At 36.1% G+C, this 18,924-nt stretch overlaps 1 protein-coding gene across 4 annotated transcripts in view; it reads left to right on the top strand.

The window, feature by feature from the left end:
- The window catches only part of ZFYVE16 (zinc finger FYVE-type containing 16), a 55,030-nt gene that overhangs the window by 32,903 nt on the left and 3,203 nt on the right, over positions 1–18,924 (top strand). For all 4 annotated transcript variants that reach the window (XM_046666546.1, XM_046666544.1, XM_046666545.1 and 1 more), the window contains 6 exons: positions 752–856; positions 1,214–1,361; positions 6,695–6,775; positions 15,582–15,744; positions 16,599–16,704; positions 17,685–17,852. In XM_046666546.1, coding sequence (XP_046522502.1) covers positions 752–856; positions 1,214–1,361; positions 6,695–6,775; positions 15,582–15,744; positions 16,599–16,704; positions 17,685–17,852 — 771 coding nt within the window. The remainder of the gene's footprint in view (positions 1–751; positions 857–1,213; positions 1,362–6,694; positions 6,776–15,581; positions 15,745–16,598; positions 16,705–17,684; positions 17,853–18,924) is intronic.

Genomic DNA, 18,924 nt, shown 5'->3' with positions numbered 1-18,924 from the left:
GAAAGTTCATGGATAATAAATCCTAATTCATTTAACATAAATGGGTCCTGTTTTTGATGCATGTTTAGAACACATCTCCTAATTTACGTGTATCTGATTCTAATTGCCTTTTGATTCATTCTGCTGCAGTGCTTACACATTTAGGTAATATGAGATCCACACAATTATTGAAACTTTTGAAGCTTTAGTGAAAGTTTTAGTAAAGTCAGTCAGTTTGGTGATTTTGAGCAACTCATGGCCTAAGTTTCCTCATTTATAATAGGAAGGATTGGATTAGATGATGTCTTTTTCCCTTCCACCTCTGATTTCTGTAATTTTGTGTTTACCTGTTCCCACAGAAAAGTATTTCAGTGGACTTTACTTTTATTTATACATGTTCGGGTTGAAGACCTATTCTCTTTTGGAAGATCTGTAACTAGGAGGAGGAGGTCACCCCCCCGACTACTACAGAATTCTTCCTGGGAATGATAGTCCTTATTACTATTGTGGAGTAGCTGGAAGGATTAGTTGGTTTTTTAAGTTGTTACTGCTTTCTAGTCTATACCCTCTGTCCTCTAAATAACTTAGTCGTCCTTTTTAAAACTACAAAATATGTTTGTAATAGCAAAGGCATTTTGACAGTTATGGCATTTTGGCAGTTACATATCACAAGTCTTAAAATGATGGATACTCCTAAAAATGGATTTAATGAATGGGTAAATGCTCATGGATAGTAGTTTAAGGTTTATGGAAATGTCATTATTTTATATAGGACCTTCGAAATTACCAGTATACCTTGCATAATATAGATCAGCTATTGATTCATATGGAAATGGGGAAAAGCTGCATAAAAATACCTCGGAAAAAATACAGTGATGTAAGTATAATTGCTTTGTTCAAATCTGGAAGATAATTATTCAACATTAGATTTCCTTAGAAGTGTGTCATTAAATTTTGTTTTGAATCAGACTATCTAGTATATAATGGCAAAAAATACTCTTTTTGAAATTTTAGATTTCTAATAAGAAATTTGTTTAATTGTATTTTTTCAATTTTATCTATTTGAGGTAATTTTATCTTAAAACATTTGTTTCTATCACATTCTCCAAGAGTTGTCCAGATCAAAGCTTGATGGTTATGAAGCTGATCAGAAATGTGACTCTGGATTAGTGTAACTGGTAACGGCATAAAATGTTAATGAAAGTGTTTCTAAATGGATATTGTTTTTTTCCAGGTAATGAAAGTAATAAATTCTTCTAATGAGCATGTCATTAGCATTGGAGCTAGTTTTAGTACAGAAGCAGATTCTCATCTAGTCTGTATACAGAATGATGGAGTTTATCAAACACAGGCCAGCAGTGCCACTGGCCATCCTAGAAAAGGTGAGTCTTGATTCCTAGTGTTGACCCATAAAACCACCTCGATAAATAGAATTCCTTTCAAAGGGAAGTATATATATTTTACTTATTTGCTGAATCGATGGTGATAAAACAGTATGCTTTAAAATTTTAGCTATACAGATTAAAAAACTGCTTTTAATTTGTTTTTTCTCTTGGGCTACATTAGGTTTAAAGACTTGGAACACTATTTAGATATCTTCAGGCTTAGTGTGTCCCGTATGGTGGGAGTCTTATTTTCAGTAATTTCTCTCTGGAGGTTTTTCACCTTTGTTTGCTGTGTGTTCCAACTCCTCTTAGTTAGGGGAACACAGGGTGGATAAAGGTAAGAATGAGTTATAAAACTGTAAGTGGCTGGGGATATAAAAATGGTAAAGATGGTGGAGTGAGTAGCATGTGTGAGTGACGTTACTCTGGCTGAGTGGCCTCAGTGACTGCTGCGATTTCCAACTGCTGCAGTAGTGGGCCTGACCAATCTGAAGTGAGGTGGAAGTAAGTACTCTGTAAAATTAATACGTTATTATAAAATAACATATTTAAGATAGTCTGACATTCTGGCAGCTAATAAAATATTTTCCTCTGATTATAAAAGGAATATATACTCATTTGTAATAAGCTTGGAAAATATGTTTTAAAAAGTAATAAAAGAAAAAGTACCAAGATATGGTACTTATTGACATTTTAGTATATTTCCTTCTTATATTAATATGTGTGTTAAATAGATGATTTTTTTAACTTTTTATTAAGATTATGATAGTTTACAACCTTGTGAAATTTCAGTTCTATATTATTGTTGGTTATGTTGTAGGTGCACCACTTCATCCTTTGTGCCCTCCCCTCCCCCCCTTTCCCCTGGTAACCATCAATCAATTCTCTTTGTCTCTGTGTTTAACTTCCACCTATGAGTGGAGTCATACAGAGTTCATCTTTCTCTTTCTGGCTTATTTCACCTAACATAATAACTTCAAGGTCCATCCATGTTGTTGGGAATGGGACGATTTTGTCTTTTTTTATGGCTGAGTAGTATTCCATTGTATACATATATACCATATCTTCTTTATCCAATCATCAGTTGATGGGCACTTAGGTTGCTTCCACGTCTTGGCTATTGTAAATAATGCTGCAATGAACGTAGGGGTGCATGGGACTTTTGGAAATTGCTGATTTCAAGTTCTTTGGATAGATACCCAGTAGTGGGATGGCTGGGTCATAAGGTATTTCTATTTTTAATTTTTTGAGAAATCTCCATACTATTTTCCATAGTGGCTGCGCCAGTTTGCATTCCCACCAACAGTGTATGAGGGTTCCTTTTTCTCCACAACCTCTCCAACATTTGTCACTTTTTGTTTTGGTTATTTTTGCCATTCTAACAGGTATAAGGTGATATCTTAGTGTAGTTTTGATTTGCATTTCCCTGATGATTAGTGATGGTGAGCATCTTTTCATGTGTCTATTGGCCATCCATATATCTTCTTTGGAGAAATGTCTATTCATGTCCCCTGCCCATTTTTTGATTGGGTTGTTTGATTTTTTGTTGTTGAGCTGCGTGAGTTCTTTATATATTATGGAGATTAACCCTTTCTTGGATAAATAACTTGTAAATATTTTTTCCCAATTAGTGGGGTTTTTTTGTTTCAATCCTGTTTTCCCTTGCCTTGAAGAAGCTCTTTAGTCTGATGAAATCCCATTTGTTTATTCTTTCTATTGTTTCCCTTGTCTGAGGAGTTATGGTGTCCAAAAAGATTCTTTTGAAACTGATGTCAAAGAGTGTACTGCCTATATTCTCTTCTAGAAGACTTACTGTTTCAGGCCTAATCTTTAGGTCTTTGATCCGTTTTGAGTTTATTTTTGTGAATGGTGAAGAAGAATGGTCAATTTTCATTCTTTTACATGTGGCTGTCCAGTTTTTCCAGCACCATTTGTTGAAGAGACTTTCTTTCTCCATTGTGGGCCCTCAGCTCCTTTGTCAAAGATTAGCTGTCCATAGATGTGTGGTTTTATTTCTGGGCTTTCAATTCTATTCCATTGATCTGTGCACCTGTTTTTGTACCAGTACCATGCTGTTTTGATTACTGTAGCTTTGTAGTATGCTTTGAAGTCAGGGATTGTGATACCTCCAGCTTTGTTCTTCTTTCTCAGGATTGCTTTAGCAGTTCGGTGTCTTTTGTTGCCCCATATGAATTTTAGCATTCCTTGTTCAATTTCTGTAAAGAATGTCATTGGGATTCTGATTGGGATAGTGTTGAATCTGTAGATTTCTTTAGGTAGTATGGCTATTTTAACTATATTTATTCTTCCAATCCATGTGCATGGAATGTCTTTCCATCTCTTTATGGTTGTCATCAGTTTCTTTCAGGAAAGTCTTGTAGTTTTCGTTGTATAGATCTTTCACTTCCTTGGTTAAATTTATCCCAAGGTATTTTATTCTTTTCATTGCGATTGTGAATGGGATTGAGTTCTTGAGTTCTTTTTCTGTTAGTTCATTGTTAGCGTACAGAAATGCTACTGATTTATGTATGTTGATTTTATACCCTGCAACTTTGCTGTTGCTGTTTATTATTTCTAATAGTTTTCCTATGGATTCTTTGGGGTTTTCTATATATAAGATCATGTTGTCTGCAAACAGTGAGAGTTTTACTTCTTCATTGCCTATTTGGATTCCTTTTATTTCTTTTTCCTGCCGAATTGCTCTGGCCAACACCTCCAGTACTATGTTGAATAGGAGTGGTGAAATTGGGCACCCTTGTCTTGTTCCTGATCTCAGAGGGATGGCTTTCAGTTTTTGTCTGTTGAGTCTGATGTTGGCTGTGGGTTTGTCATACATGGCCTTTGTTATGTTGAGGTACTTTCCTTCTATACCCATTTAATTGAGGGTTTTTATCATAATGGATGTTGGATCTTGTCGAATGCTTTCTCTGCATCTATTGGGATGATCATGTGGTTTTTGTTTCTCATTTTGTTAATGTAGTGTATCACGTTGATTGACTTGCGGATGTTGAGCCATCCCTGTGTCCCTGGTATAAATCCCACTTGATTGTGGTGTATAATCTTTTTGATGTATTGCTGCATTTGGTTTGCCAAAATTTTGTTGAGGATTTTTGCATCTATGTTCATCAGTGATATTGGCCTGTAGTTTTCCTTCTTTGTGTTGTCCTTGTCAGCTTTTGGGGTCAGGGTGATGTTGGCTTCATAGAATGTGTTAGGGAGTGCTCCATCTTCCTCAATTTTCTGGAATACTTTGAGAAGGATAGGTATTAAATCTTCTTTGAATGTTTGGTAGAATTCTCCAGAAAAGCTATCTGGTCCTGAACTTTTATTTTTGGGGAGGTTTTGGATTACTGTTTTGATTTCTTGTGATTGGTTTATTCAGATTCTCTATTTCTTCCTGCTTCAGTTTTGGGAAGTTGTAAGAGTCTAAGAATTTGTCCATTTCTTCTCGGTTGTCAAATTTGTTGGCATATAGTTTTTCATAGTATTCTCTTATGATCCTTTGTATTTCTGTGGTATCTATTGTGATTTTTCCTCTCTCATTTCTAATTTTATTTATTTGAGTCTTCTTTTTTTTCTTGGTGAGTCTAGCAAAGGGTTTGTCAATTTTGCTTATTTTTTTGAAGAACCAACTCTTTGTTTCATTGATCCTTTCTACTGTCTTTTTTGTTTCAATATCGTTTATTTCTGCTCAAATTTTTATTTCTCTCCTCCTACTGACTTTGGGCTTGGTTTGTTCTTGTTTTTCTAATTCTGTTAGGTGTCGTTTCAGATTGCTTATGTGAGATTTTTCTTGTTTATTGAGGTGAGCCTGTATTGCAATGAATTTCCCTCTTAGGCCACTTTTGCTGTGTCCCAAATGAGTTGGTATGGCGTGTTTTCATTTTTATTTGTCTCCAGATAATATTTGATTTATTCTTTAATTTCTTCAGTAATCCATTTTTTGTTCAGTAGCATGTTGTTTAGTCTCCACATTTTTCCCCTTTCCCAGCTTTATTCTTGTAGTTGATTTCTAGTTTCATAGCATTATGATCAGAAAAGATGCTTGATATTATTTCAACCCTCTTGAATTTGTTGAGACTTGCTTTGTTTCCCAAGATATGGTCTAAATAGATGATTTTTATACTGGATATTTATACTTTTATATTGTGCTTTTTTAACTTAACATGTCATTGACATTTTTGCATTAAAATTTAACAACTATTGAATATTTATTTGTTGAATAGGAATACATTTCTGTGGTGTGAAATTCGAAGGATAAAAACATTTATAGTGCAAATTCTCCTTTCCTCCTGTGACTCCCAAGCTACACTCTTCCCCTCCCCATAGGCAGCCAAACCAATGTTACTAGTTTCTTGTATATCCTTTCTGAGACATTTTTGCATGTCTGTACATTTAAGCAAACACACATATCTTTTTTTCTTCCACTTTTTAAATGTCATAACATTTGTTCCATTCCGCACCTTGCTTTTTCTTTTGTAAACACACCTTGGATATTATTGTGTGTTAGTATATAAAGAATTTTCACATTCCATATAACTTTCTGCTTCATATGTTTACATCATTTAATTGTCCCTTATTCATGGACATAGCTGTTACCAATCCTTGGCTGTTTATAAAAATGTACTGTGAATAACCTAGTAGCTGTGCCATTAATTCCTAGAAGTGGAATTGATGCATCAAAGGATACTTGCATATTTGTAATTTTGATAGATAATTTTCAAGTTGCCCTCTACGGAGATTTTTTGATTTATGCTCTCACCAGTAGTGGGTGTCTGATTTCCCACACTCTGACACAGACACAAATATTTCAGATAGTACAATAGTCCATCAATTATTAGATACAAATGTTAAATTACCTTTATATAGTATTTTCTCTTAATTTTGTTTGGCTTGGTTTTTTATTAGCTTTCTAATGTAAGTGGTATGGGCATGGCATTAATCAAGTACTTAAAATGTGCCATACTTCACATTATGCATTTAACAAATATATAAAAAAGCACAGGTTAAAACATAGTTCTTGGGGCCGGCCTGTTGGCATGATGGTTAAGTTCATGTGCTCTGCTTCAGCAGCTTAGGGTTTCCCGGTTTGGATCCTGGGTGTGGATCTACACACCACTCATTAAGGCATGCTGTGGCAGCATCCTACATAGCAGAACTAGAAGGAGTTACAGCTAGGATGTATGACTATGTACTGGGGCTTTGGGAAGAAAAAAATAAAAGAGGAAGATTGGCAACAGATGTTAACTCAGGGCCAATCTTCCTCATCAAAAAAAGCATACCTAAAAAAAAGAAAAAAACCATAATTGTTATATATTTTTTTTTACCAGTGACAGGTGCAAGTTTTGTGGTATTCAATGGAGCTCTAAAAACGTCTTCAGGATTTCTTGCGAAGTCCAGCATAGTTGAAGGTATGAGTACCATCTTTAAGGTTGTTTTATTGTGAAGATGTTTTCCATTTCCTTTTAAAACGGTATTTGATACTTAGAAAAGAATATACGTAAGTTACAAAGCATAGAACCACAAACTTATGTGAAATTATCACCCAACCCAAGAACTAGAACATGACCAATATTTGGATCTACTTATGCCTTCCTCCTGTCTCCAAGAATTAACTATTAGACTGAATACACTGTGTTTATCATTCTCTTAATTTTTTTTATTCTGTATAAGCATATGTCTAAACATGTTATTGTTTGTTTATGCTTATTTGGGAGATTTATAAAAGTGATATCATTCTTCACATAGTCTTATGGAACTTATATTTTTATACAATGTAATGTCTCTAAAATTTATGCATGTTGTTGCCAACAAACTACAGCGTATTCATTTTCAGTGCTTTTAAACATTTTGTGAATGTATGACAATTTATCCACCTTTTGATCATGAACATCTGGTTTTCTTTTTTTTTTTTTTGCTATTATGAACAGTGGTGCTCGTAGCTTTCTTACTGATATGTGGACATTAGGCACATGTCTAAGAGTTTCTCTACAGTGTATATCCAGGAATGGAATTTCTTGGCCAATAGATTAGTAAATGTTCAATTTTACAAAATATTGCTAAATTGTTTGCCAAAGGAGTTGTACCAGTTTAAATTACCCTCAGAATATATGATTTTTCTTTGATCTACATATTCTCCAAATGTGGTATTATCAGACTACTGAATTTGTATCAGTCTGGTAAGTATCTCTGAACATGGTCATAATTAGCATACCACTAATAAGTAGAGCATCTTATGACATATTTACTGGACATATATGTTCCTTCTTCTGTGAAATGCCTCTTCACATCTCCTGTCCGTTTTTCTACTGTGTTGTGTCTTTTTCTAACTGATTTATAGTTATATAGTTTTATATGTAATGTAGATTTCCCCCACCATTTTTTGTTTTTTAAAGATTTTTTCTTTTTCTCCCAAAGGCCCCTCGTACATAGTTGTGTAATTTTAGTTGTGGGTCCTTCTGGTTGTGGCATGTGGCATGCCTCCTCAGCATGGCTAGATGAGCAGTGCCATGTCTGCACCAGGATTCAAACTGGCAAAACCCTGGGCCCCCAAAGCAGAGCTCGCTAACTTAACCACTCAGCCATGGGGCCAGCCCCTCCCCTACCATTTTATGGTGTTTTTTTAATTATTATTATTTTATTGAGGTCATAATAGTTTATACCATTGTGACATTTCGGTTATACCATTGTGACATTGTCAGTCACCATATATGTGTGCCTCTTTACCCCTTATGCCCACCCCTCAACCTCCTTCCCCTCTGCTAGCACTAATCTGTTCTCTTCAGCCACGTGTTTATCTTCCAAATATGAGTGAAATCATGCAGTGTTTGTCTTTCTCTGTCTGGCTTATTTCGTTTAACATAATACCCTCAAGGTCCATCCATGTTGTTGCAAATGGGACAACTTTGTCTTTTTTTATGGCTAAATAGCATTCCATTGCATATTTATAGTACATCTTCTTTATCCATTCATCAGTTGATGGGCACTTGGGTTGCCTCCCATGTCTTGGCTATTGTGAATAATGCAGCAGTGAACATAGGGCTGCATAAGTCTCTTTGAATTGTTGATTTTAAGTTCGTTGGATAAATACTCAGTAGTGGGATAGGTGGGTCATATGGTATTTCTATTTTTAATTTTTTGAGAAATCTCCATACTATTTTCCATAGTGTCTGCATCAGTTTGCATTCCCACCCACAGTGTATGAGGGTTCCCGTTTCTTTACATCCTCCCTGACATTTGTTATTTTTTGTCTTGGTAATTATAGCCAGGTGTAAGGTGATAGCTCATTGTAGTTTTGATTTGCATTTCCCTAATGATTAGTGATGTTGATCATCTTTTCATGTGCCTATTGGCCATCTGTATATCTTCTTCAGAAAAATGTCTGTTCATATCCTCTGCCCATTTTTTGATCAGGTTTTTTGTTGTTGAGTTGTGTGAGTTCTTTATATATTTTGGGGATTAACCCTTGTCAGAAATATGATTTGCAAATATTTTCTTCCAGTTGGTGGGTTGTCTTTTCATTTTGTTCCTAGTTTCCTTTCCCTTGCAGAAGCTTTTTAGTCTGATGAAGTCCCATTTGTTTATTTTTTCTTTTGTTTCCCTTGCCCAAGTAGACATGGTATTCGAAAAGATGCTTCTAGGGCTGATGTCAAAGAGTGTACTGCCTAAATTTTCTTCTAGGAGTTTTAGAGTTTCACGGGTTTTTTTGTTTTTTTTTTAAAGATTTTATTTTTCCTTTTTCTCCCCAAAGCCCCCCAGTACGTAGTTGTATATTTTTAGTTGTGGGTCCTTCTAGTTGTGGCACGTGGGACGCTGCCTTAGCATGTCTTGATGAGTGGTGCCATGTCCGCGCCCAGGATCCGAACTGGCAAAACCTTGGGCTGCTGAAGCGGAGCGCGCTAACTTAACCACTCGGCCATGGGGCTGGCCCCAGGTTTCACGTTTACCTATAAGTCTTTAGTCCATTTTGAGTTAATTTTTGTGTATGGAAAAAGATAATGGTCTACTTTCATTCTTTTACATGTGGCTGTCCAGTTTTTCCAACACCATTTTATTGAAGAGACTTTCCTTTCTCCATTGCATATTCTTGGCTCCTTTGTTGAAGATTAGCTGTCTGTAGATGTGTGGTTTTATTTGTGGACTTTCAATTCTGTTCCATTGATCTGTGTGCCTGTTTTTGTATCAGTACCATGCTGTTTTGATTACTGTTGCTTTGTAGTATATTTTGAAGTCAGGGATTGTGATGCCTCCAACTTTGTTCTTTTTTTCCTCAGGATTGCTTTAGCTATTTGGGGGTCTTTTGTTGCCCCGTATGAATTTTGGGATTCTTTGTTTTATTTCTGTGAAGAATGTCATTGGGATTCTGATTGGTATTGTGTTGAATCTATAGATTGCTTTGGGTAGTATGGACGTTTTAACTAGGTTTATTCTTCCAGTCCATGTGCATGGAATATCATTCCATTTCTTTATGTCATCATTGATTTCTTTCTATAATGTCTTATAGTTTTCCTTGTATAGGTCTTTCATCTCCTTGGTTAAATTTATACCTAGATATTTTATTCTTTTTGTTGCAATTGTAAATGGAATTGTATTCTTGAGTAGTCTTTCTCTTAGTTGATTATTAGAGTATAGAAATGCAGCTGAGTTTTGGAAGTTGATTTTGTACCCTGCAACTTTGCTATAGTTGTTGATTATTGCTAATAGTTTTCCAATGGATTCTTTAGGGTTTTCTATATATACAATCATGTTGCCTGCAAACAGTGGGAGTTTCACTTCTTCCTTTCCAATTTGGATACCTTCTATTTCTTTTTCTTGCCTGATTGCTCTAGCCAAAATCTCGAGTACTATGTTGAATAAGAGTGGTGAGAGTGGGCACCCTTGTCTTGTTCCTCTTCCCAGAGGGACAGCTTTCAGTTTTTCCTCGTTGAGTATGATGTCGGCTGTGGGTTTGTTATACATAGCCTTTATTATGTTGGGGTACTTTCCTTGTATACCCATTTTGTTGGAGTTTTTATCATAAATGGATGTTGGATCTTGTCAAATGATTTCTCTGCATATGTTGAGATGATTTTGTGTTTTTTATTCCTGGTTTTGTTAATGTAGTGCATAACATTGATTGATTTGTGGATGATGAACCATCCCTGTGTCCCTGGTATAAATCCCACTTGATCATGGTGTATGATCCTTTTAATGTATTGCTGTATTTTGTTTGCCAATATTTTGTTGAGGATTTTTGCATCTATGTTCATCAGCAATATTGGCCCATAATTTTCCTTCTTTGTGTTGTCCTTGTCTGGCTATGGGATCAGGGTGATACTGGCTTTTTAGAATGAGTTAGGAAGTGTTCCATCTTCTTCAGTTTTTTGGAATAGTTTGATAAGGATAGGTATTAAATCTTCTTTGAATATTTGGTAGAATTCTCCTGAGAAGCCATCTAGTCCTGGACTTCTATTTTTTGGGAGGTTTTTTATTTCTTTTTCAATCTCTTTACTTGTGATTGGTCTGTTCTTCTTGATTCAGTTTTTGGAAGTTGTATGAGTCTAAGAATTTATCTGTTTCTTCTAGATTGTCCAATTTGTTGCCAAATAGTTTTTCATAGTATTCTCTTATAATCCTTTGTATTCTGTTGTATCCACTGTAATTTCTCCTCTTTCATTTCTAATTTTATTTATTTGAGCCTTCTCTATTTTTTTCTTAGTGTGTCTGGCTAAGGGTTTGTCAATTTTGTTTATCTTTTCAGAGAACGAGCTCTTAGTTTCATTGATCCTTTCTACTGTGTTTTTTTGTTTGTTTCTATTTCATTTATTTCTGCTCTAATTTTTATTATTTGTCTTCTGCTGACTTTGGGCTTTGTTCTTCTTTTTCTAGTTTTCTCAGGTGTAGCATAAGATTACTTATTTGAGATTTTTCTTGTTTATTAAGGTGTCTGTTTATCTCCTTCCTCAAGGCTTTCTAAACCCTTTTCTTGTATGAGGTCCTTCTTGATCCTTTCTTGGGGGTGGGGGGGAATCTCATGGCAATGAACTCCCTCAGCATTTGTTTATCTGGGAAAGTTTTTATTTCTCCATCATATCTGAAGGATAGTTTCACTGGATAGAGTATTCTTGGCTGAAAGTTTTTTGTCTTTCAGAATTTTCAATATATCATTCCACTCTGTCTTAGCCTGTCAGGTTTATGCTGAGAAATCCACCAAAAGCCTGATAGGTGTCCTGTTGTAGTTTATTTTCTTCTGCCTTACTGTCCCTAATATTTTTTCTCTGTCACTGACTTTTGCCAGTTTTACAAATACATCCCTTTGAGAAGATCTTTTTACATTGATGTAATATAGGAGTTCTGTTAGGTTCATTTACATGTAATTCCAGCTTCTTGCCCAGGTTTGGGAAGTTCTCAGCTATTATTTCTTTGAACAAGCTCTCTGCTCCTTTCTCCCTTGCTTCTCTCTCTGGAATACCTATAATCCTTATATTTTCTTAATTGAGTCGCATATACCTTGGAGAATTTCTTTCTTTCTTTTTAGTCTTAGTTTTCTCCTCCATTTGCAGCATTTCTATATTTTTGTCCTCTAAATTTCTGATTCAGTCCTCAATAATATCAGCTGTATTTTTTAAGGAGTCCAGATTTTTCTTTATCTCATTCCTTGTGTTTTTCATCTCCAACATTTCTGATTGGTTTTTTTTATAGTGTCAATCTCTTTTGTGAAGAATTCCCTCTGTTCATTAATCTTATTCTTGAGATCATTAAACTCTTCTTCTGAGTTTTCTTCTAAGTTGAGTTTTTTATGATAACTATTTTGAATTCTGTCATTTAGATTGTAAATTTCTGTGATGTCAGGATTGATTGTCATTTTCCTTCTGGTCTGGCATGTTAATATACTTCCTCATGCTATTTGATGGGGTAGACTTTTCCCTCATATAGTGGTAGTATCTGGTCACAGATTCCACCTGCCACCACTGGGAGGGGCAGGAACTCTGTTTTCTGAGTCCTCTGTGACCCCTGGCAGTTGTGCCTATCTGTTGGAAGCTGTGCCAACAGGGCCCATCTGTGTTTTCCCATTGGCCACTGCTGCTTTACACACGTTTGCGCAGGTGCTCTGGCAGATCCCCCTGTTCTGTCCAGCCAGCCGAGCTGGTGCACCAGGCGGGGGCGGGCAGGCGCTTTCCTTTGCGTGAGTAATCCTGCATGACCCTGCTCTGCACTCACTGTCTGCTGGCTTGGGCTGCTCAGCTTGGTGAGGATGCCCCTGCGATTCCTTAGCTGCCTCAGTGTGGGACGTTCCCACAGGCTGGGAGGCACATCTGAGAATGCAAGCGTTACTGTGGAGGACTGCCTTTTCCCCTTTTCCTGTCAGTGTCATGTGCCAGCTGTTGCATGATGTGTTCACCAACTTGGAAACTCTCCAAACCCCAATATTTTTTCTTTCTGTTCATCAGACTAGATAATCTCAATTGACCTATATTCAAGTTCACTAATTCTCTTTTCTTCCTACTCAAATCTGCTGTAGAGCTCCACTTCTAAATTTTTCATTTCAGTTATTGTACTTTTGTAATTCAGAATTTGTTTGGTTCTAGTTTATAATTTCTGTCTCTTCATTGATATTCTCTGCTTGCTGAGACATCATTCTCATACTTTCCTTTGGTTCTTTAGATATGTTTTCCTTTAGTTCTTTGAACATATTGAAAATAACTGATTTATGGCCTTTGTTTAGTAAGTACAGTGTCTTTGTTTTCTCAGGTACAGTCTCTGTACCTGCTTTTTTCCCCACTGTGTGTGAGCCATTCTTTACTGTTTATTTGCATGTCTGGTAATTTTATGTTGAAAACTGTTTTCAGGGCAGCAGTTTGCCCTGTGACCTCAACTCTCTGATAGATCTAAGAGTTATTCATTTTCACTTTGTTCAGCTTTTTTCTTATTGTGAGGATGGAAATAATGACTTCTAAGCTCTTTACATGTTGGAGCAGAAACCAGAAGTTACTGGCATTTTTTTGTAGTAGAAATAGGTGGGCTTTCATTTGTCTAAAGCTACTTTCGTTTCATCCTCATTTTTGAAAGATATTTTTGCTAGATATAGAATTCTGCTTTGAAAGTTTTTTTCTTTAAAGATGTCATTTTATTGTTTTTTGGCCTCCATTATTTCTAGTGAAAAGTCAATCATTTGTTTCCCTGTATTTATTTTTTTAATTTTTACTTTTTGCTTTTTCTCCCCAAGTTCTCCCAGTACATAGTTGTATATTTTAGTTGTAGGTCTTTCTAGTTGTGCTATGTGGGACGCCGCCTCAGCATGGCCTGATGAGCGGTGCCATGTCCGTGCCCAGGATCCAAACCGGCGAAACCCTGGGCTTCCTGAAGCAGAGTGCACGAACTTAACCACTGGGCCATGGGGCTAGCCATTTCCCTATATTTAATGCGCCCTTTTCTTCAGTCTGTTTTCAAGATATCTTCTTTACTTTTGGTTTTTACCACTTTTACTGTGATGTGCCTCACTGTGGTTTTTTTTATTTTCCCTCCTTGGCATTTATTGAGCTTCTTGGATGTGTGCGTCAATATTTTTCATCATATTTGGGGAATCTATCTATTAATTAGACTGTTTTATACCATCCCATGGGTCCTTGATGCTCTGTTCATTTTTCTTCAGTCTTTTTTCTCTGTGTTCTTCAGATTGGATAATGTTTATTGATCTTTCTTCATGTTCTCTGGTTCCTTCTTTTGCCATCTTCTAGCTACTATTAAGCCTATCCATTGAAGTTTGTTTCAGTTGGATTACACTTTTCAGTTCTAGAATATTTTTTTGGTTCCTTTTCCAGTTTCTATTTCTCTGTTAAGATTTTTGGGGTTTTTTTGGTGAGGAAGATTGGCCCTGACTAACATCTGTTGCCAGTCTTCCTTTGTCTGCTTGAGGAAGATTGTTGCTGAGGTAATATCTGTACCAGTCTTCCACTGTTTTTTGTATGTGGGATGCCTGCCATAGCATGGCCTGACAAGCAGTGCATAGGTCTGCACCCAGGATCCAAACCTGCGAACCCTGGGCCACTGAAGCGGAGTGTGTGAACTTAACCATTATACCACTGGGCTGGCCCCCTGTGTTAAGATTTTTTATCTGTATATTCATTTAGCTCATATTTGCTTTTCATTCTTTGAATGTGTTTTCCTTTACATCTTTGAATATATTTAGAATAGATGTTGTAAAGCGTTTGTGTGTTTAATCCAACATCTTGGCCATCTCCATGGTTGGTTCAGTTGTGTAGGGCTCACATTTTCCTGTTTCTGTCTAGTAACTTTTTATTATGTTTTTGCCATTGTTGATGTATTTTAGAGACTTTAGATTCTATTGGCTTTTGCTGAAGAAGGTTTATTTGTGTTTTCGAAGGCATTTTCATGGCTGATCATCTTCAGCTCGTGTAGACTTTACTTTTCACTTTAGGAGGGATCTGTGGAAATCATAAGGTGTTTACAAATCTTCTCTAATCTGATAAGACACATTCTCCAAATGTGCTTTTCCTGTGGATTTTGTTTGGGCTTTGCTACAGTGGAAGTTAGTCAAGTGCCATTAAGGTCTCTCTACTTTGGTTGGGCCAGACTAGCAATGTCCCCTAACATTGCTTGACTGCTAGTATGTCTCTTCTGTTCCCAGCCCGATAACTTCTGTTTTCTGTTAGGCGTCAGCTACTTTCATTCTATTAATGTGTCGCCTGTTCTAGTCCAAGGACTCAAAAGGAGCCTTACAGCGTCTTCTGTTGCCCCCCTCTTCACTATCTTTGACCCCAGATTCCAGGCTTCCCAAACTCATTTCTGACTTCCTAGCCCAGTAGGGCCATTGTAGGCTTAATGGGTCACCATGTAGAAACTGTCCCCAAGCAAAGAGCCTGGGCAATTGTAGGCTTATCTCTTGAGTTTTTATCTAGGGATCATAGATTGCATTTCTCTTGTCCAGTACCTGAAAACGCTTGCCTCGTACATCTCGTCTAGTTTTATGTTTTGTTGTTATGAAAAGGATAATTTGATATCAGTTATTTTATCATAGCCAGAAATAGAAATTCTCACCTTTATTTTTTAACCATTAAAAAAAAAAAAGAATCCTTAACTTTGTGAAATATTTTTATTTCCTAGATGATTTAACAGATGATTTAAAACTTGCACAGAACATATTTTGATAGCAAATTTTATGGCTTAGACTTATAAATTGATAGCAAAATAAATGTACAACATAACTCTCATTTTTAGATGGCTTAATGGTACAAATAACTCCAGAGACCATGGAAGGCTTGCGGCTAGCTCTACGAGAACAAAAAGACTTTAAAATTACATGTGGGAAAGTTGATGCTGTAGACCTGAGAGAATATGTGGATATCTGCTGGGTAGATTCTGAAGAAAAAGGAAACAAAGGGTACGAATTTCTTCTTACTCAAATGTAATTGATTTGATGGAGGGGGGAAGGATAAAAACATCCTGGTGATAAAATTAAATATTTATGAATAAATACAGAATGATACTATGAATGTAAATACTTATACTCCAGTTAATGAATGCAGTCTGCTTTTTCAAACATGTGCCTAATCAGGCCGCTGTGTGTTTTCTTGGCCAGGATGCTGAAAATTATTAAAGGGTGGTCAGTTTGGGAGGGGGCCAATGATAAAACGTCCATTGTGTAGCAGGGTTGGCTTGATGCCAGGGCTGAGAAAGATAAGGCACTTTTTCTGTCACGTGGTACCTGTTTTTGTCAAGTAAGTAAAGGATTCCCTTTGGATGTTTATTCTGCATTATGTTGATTCACTGTAAATACAAACAACTGAATTTAATAATATATACATTAGAGGCCTTACAGAATATTACTGCCACTCCTTCCTCTTTTCAGTTACTCATTTTCTTTCTTTTTTGGAGACTGGCTAAGGGTTCTGGAGCAAAGAAGGAAGAAGAGGGCTAATGCTGAAGGATTCCAAAGTAGAGTTTTTGAAATTCATGAGACAGCTTTTCTGTTAGGAGGCTATTTAAGGTATTTTAAATCTCAGGTCTGAATTGGGCATATGGAAAAAGTAGATATAATTTGCTACACAATCAAGAAATCTTGGTAAATGAATATGAACTACAGTTTTAATTATTTTGCATATAATTGAGATCTTACTGCTGCTTTAAATTTATAGCTTTCATAATTTTTCTCCTTATTCCATTTGTTCAAATCTAATAATTCATTTCATAGGAAGCACGTTGGTACTAATAATTCTGTTGTGTTGTGTTCTGTAGTGTTATTAGTTCAGTAGATGGAATATCATTAGAAGGATTTCCAAGTGAAAAAATAAAACTGGAAGATGATTTTGAAACTGATGAGAAGATTGTAAAGTGTACCGAGGTAACTGAGAAAAAGGATTCCTTCCCTTTACATGGTGTTTGGACTTGGTTTTAGTTTTATTAATGTGGAGATTTTGTGGTACTTAAGCTGTATTTAAAAATTCGGAGGTTATTGCACTTTTTATGTTGTACCTTGAGACACACACATATATCCACCCCAGACTGCCTTTTATTATATACCAGATTTGGAATTCCATAGGATGATTTCAGGCTGTGTAGGGTGGTACTGCCTGCCAGCTTACAGTTAAGTTTTGGCAGCATTGCCATCTTTGTTTGTACAATAATATGTTATTTGACCATATTATTTTCATTTTTCTCTTATTTTACAAAAAATAAAATATTTCATTGACATCAGTTTATAGTTAGCATTTACATATGAAAGTTATTTTTGTATCTTCCAATTTTTTTTTAATAAGAGGATATGAAACTATAGACTCCAAACCCCTTAGTTCACCACCATACTCCCCCTCACTCTACCTCCCCGGTCAGGCAATCAGTGGTTCTCATTTCTTATGTATTCTTTGTAATTTTATGCATGTACAAGATAGATCAAAACTATAGAGGATACAGAAATTATAGAATATTATTTTTTTGTTTGATCTTAACTTCATAAAGATGTCCTTATCAGATGGTGATCTTATAGGGTGGACGACTTAGTACCCTTCTCTAAACTGAGTTAACAAGGCTTTCGTTAGTACAGGTTAACTTTAGGCAAAAATAGCCATGTCTTTTCTGTATTCCATAACCTTTGGTTTTAAGTTTTTACTTGTAGTATAGATCAGGCGATGGATAGGTAGGTAGGTAGGTAGGTAGGTAGGTAGGTAGGTAGATAGATAGATAGATATAATGCTCTTAACTAGTGGATTTCATGGCACTGACATTGGTATTTTATTAAAGCTGAATTGAAAGTAGCAATTGTTGCATTTTTAAAGCTACTTTTAATCTTAATCATGACTTGTTTTCTAATTAAATACATTTCAGGTGTTTTACTTTCTAAAGGACCAGGATTTATCTGTTTCAGCAACTCGTTATCAGTTTGCAAAAGAAATAGCCATGGCTTGTAGTGCTGCACTGTGCCCTCACCTGAAAACTCTAAAGAGTAATGGGATGAATAAAATCGGCCTCAGAGTTTCCATTGACACTGATATGGTGAGGCATGTTTTCATGATATCTTTTTGAAATGAATGCATTATATATGAAAATAATCAAAAGTTTTTTCTTCAACCTTTTATTTTTAAGGTGAATGAAGAGAACTAAAATTTGCTGAACATCAGTGTATGCTACACACTTCATGTACATTATCCCCTATACTCTCCACAACAGGGGTCAGCAAACATTTTGTGAGAGGCCAGACAGTAAATATTTTAGGCATTGTGGGCCTCTGATGTCTTTCACAACCACTCAGCTCTGCCATTGTGGTGTGAAGGCAGCCACAGACAGAATGTAAACTAATGGGCTCAGCTGTGTTCCAGGGAAACTTTGCTTACAAAAAGGGGGGCCAGACTGGCCCTCAGGCCATAGTTTGCTGACCCCTGCTCTGTAACAATCCTGTCTGATAAATAGTCTTTTAATTTATTATTCTGACTAGATTCTGTATTCGCATGATTTAAAATTACACAAGTCGACAAGTGTGTCTATAACAGGACCACCTCATTGAACGTTCCAGGGAGCAGCATTCACACTGTAGTCTGTACTTGGTGGCTCCTGGAGACATTCACTCCAGGCTGCAACGTAAATGGTTCCCAGTAGAGCTGTGTAAGGTAACAGTCCTGGAAAGATCTCCTTCCCATCCTCATCTCCTAACCCTTCAGTCTACCTCTAGACTGCCCTTCCTCCTCCTTTCTGGTCAGGCAATCAAATGTTACCCATTTCTATGTATTCTTTGTGATTTTATGCATGTGTGAGCAAGTAAGTGTGTGTGTCCTTTTCATGCCTCCCTTTGCACTGTTATTTTACCTTATTTAACTTAATATATCTTAGAGACATTTCATATTACTACATCATCTTTTTAACAGTTGTGTAGGAGTAGTTGATTATATGAATGTGCCATACTTTAACTAGTTCTTATGCATGTTTGGTATGTACTGATTGACATTTAGGTTATTCACAATATTTTGCTTTTTGTAACTGTGAGTATATAAGAAACATCCCTAGAAGTAGAACGGCCAGGTCCAAGTATGTATTCAATAGATACTACCATATTGTCTCAAAGAGAGGTTAT

The sequence above is a fragment of the Equus quagga genome, chromosome 7, assembly GCF_021613505.1.
Source record: "Equus quagga isolate Etosha38 chromosome 7, UCLA_HA_Equagga_1.0, whole genome shotgun sequence".
Classification (NCBI taxonomy): Eukaryota; Metazoa; Chordata; class Mammalia; order Perissodactyla; family Equidae; genus Equus; species Equus quagga.
Note: the sequence above shows the minus strand (reverse complement) of the source record. Positions and strands in the feature narration are given on the sequence as shown.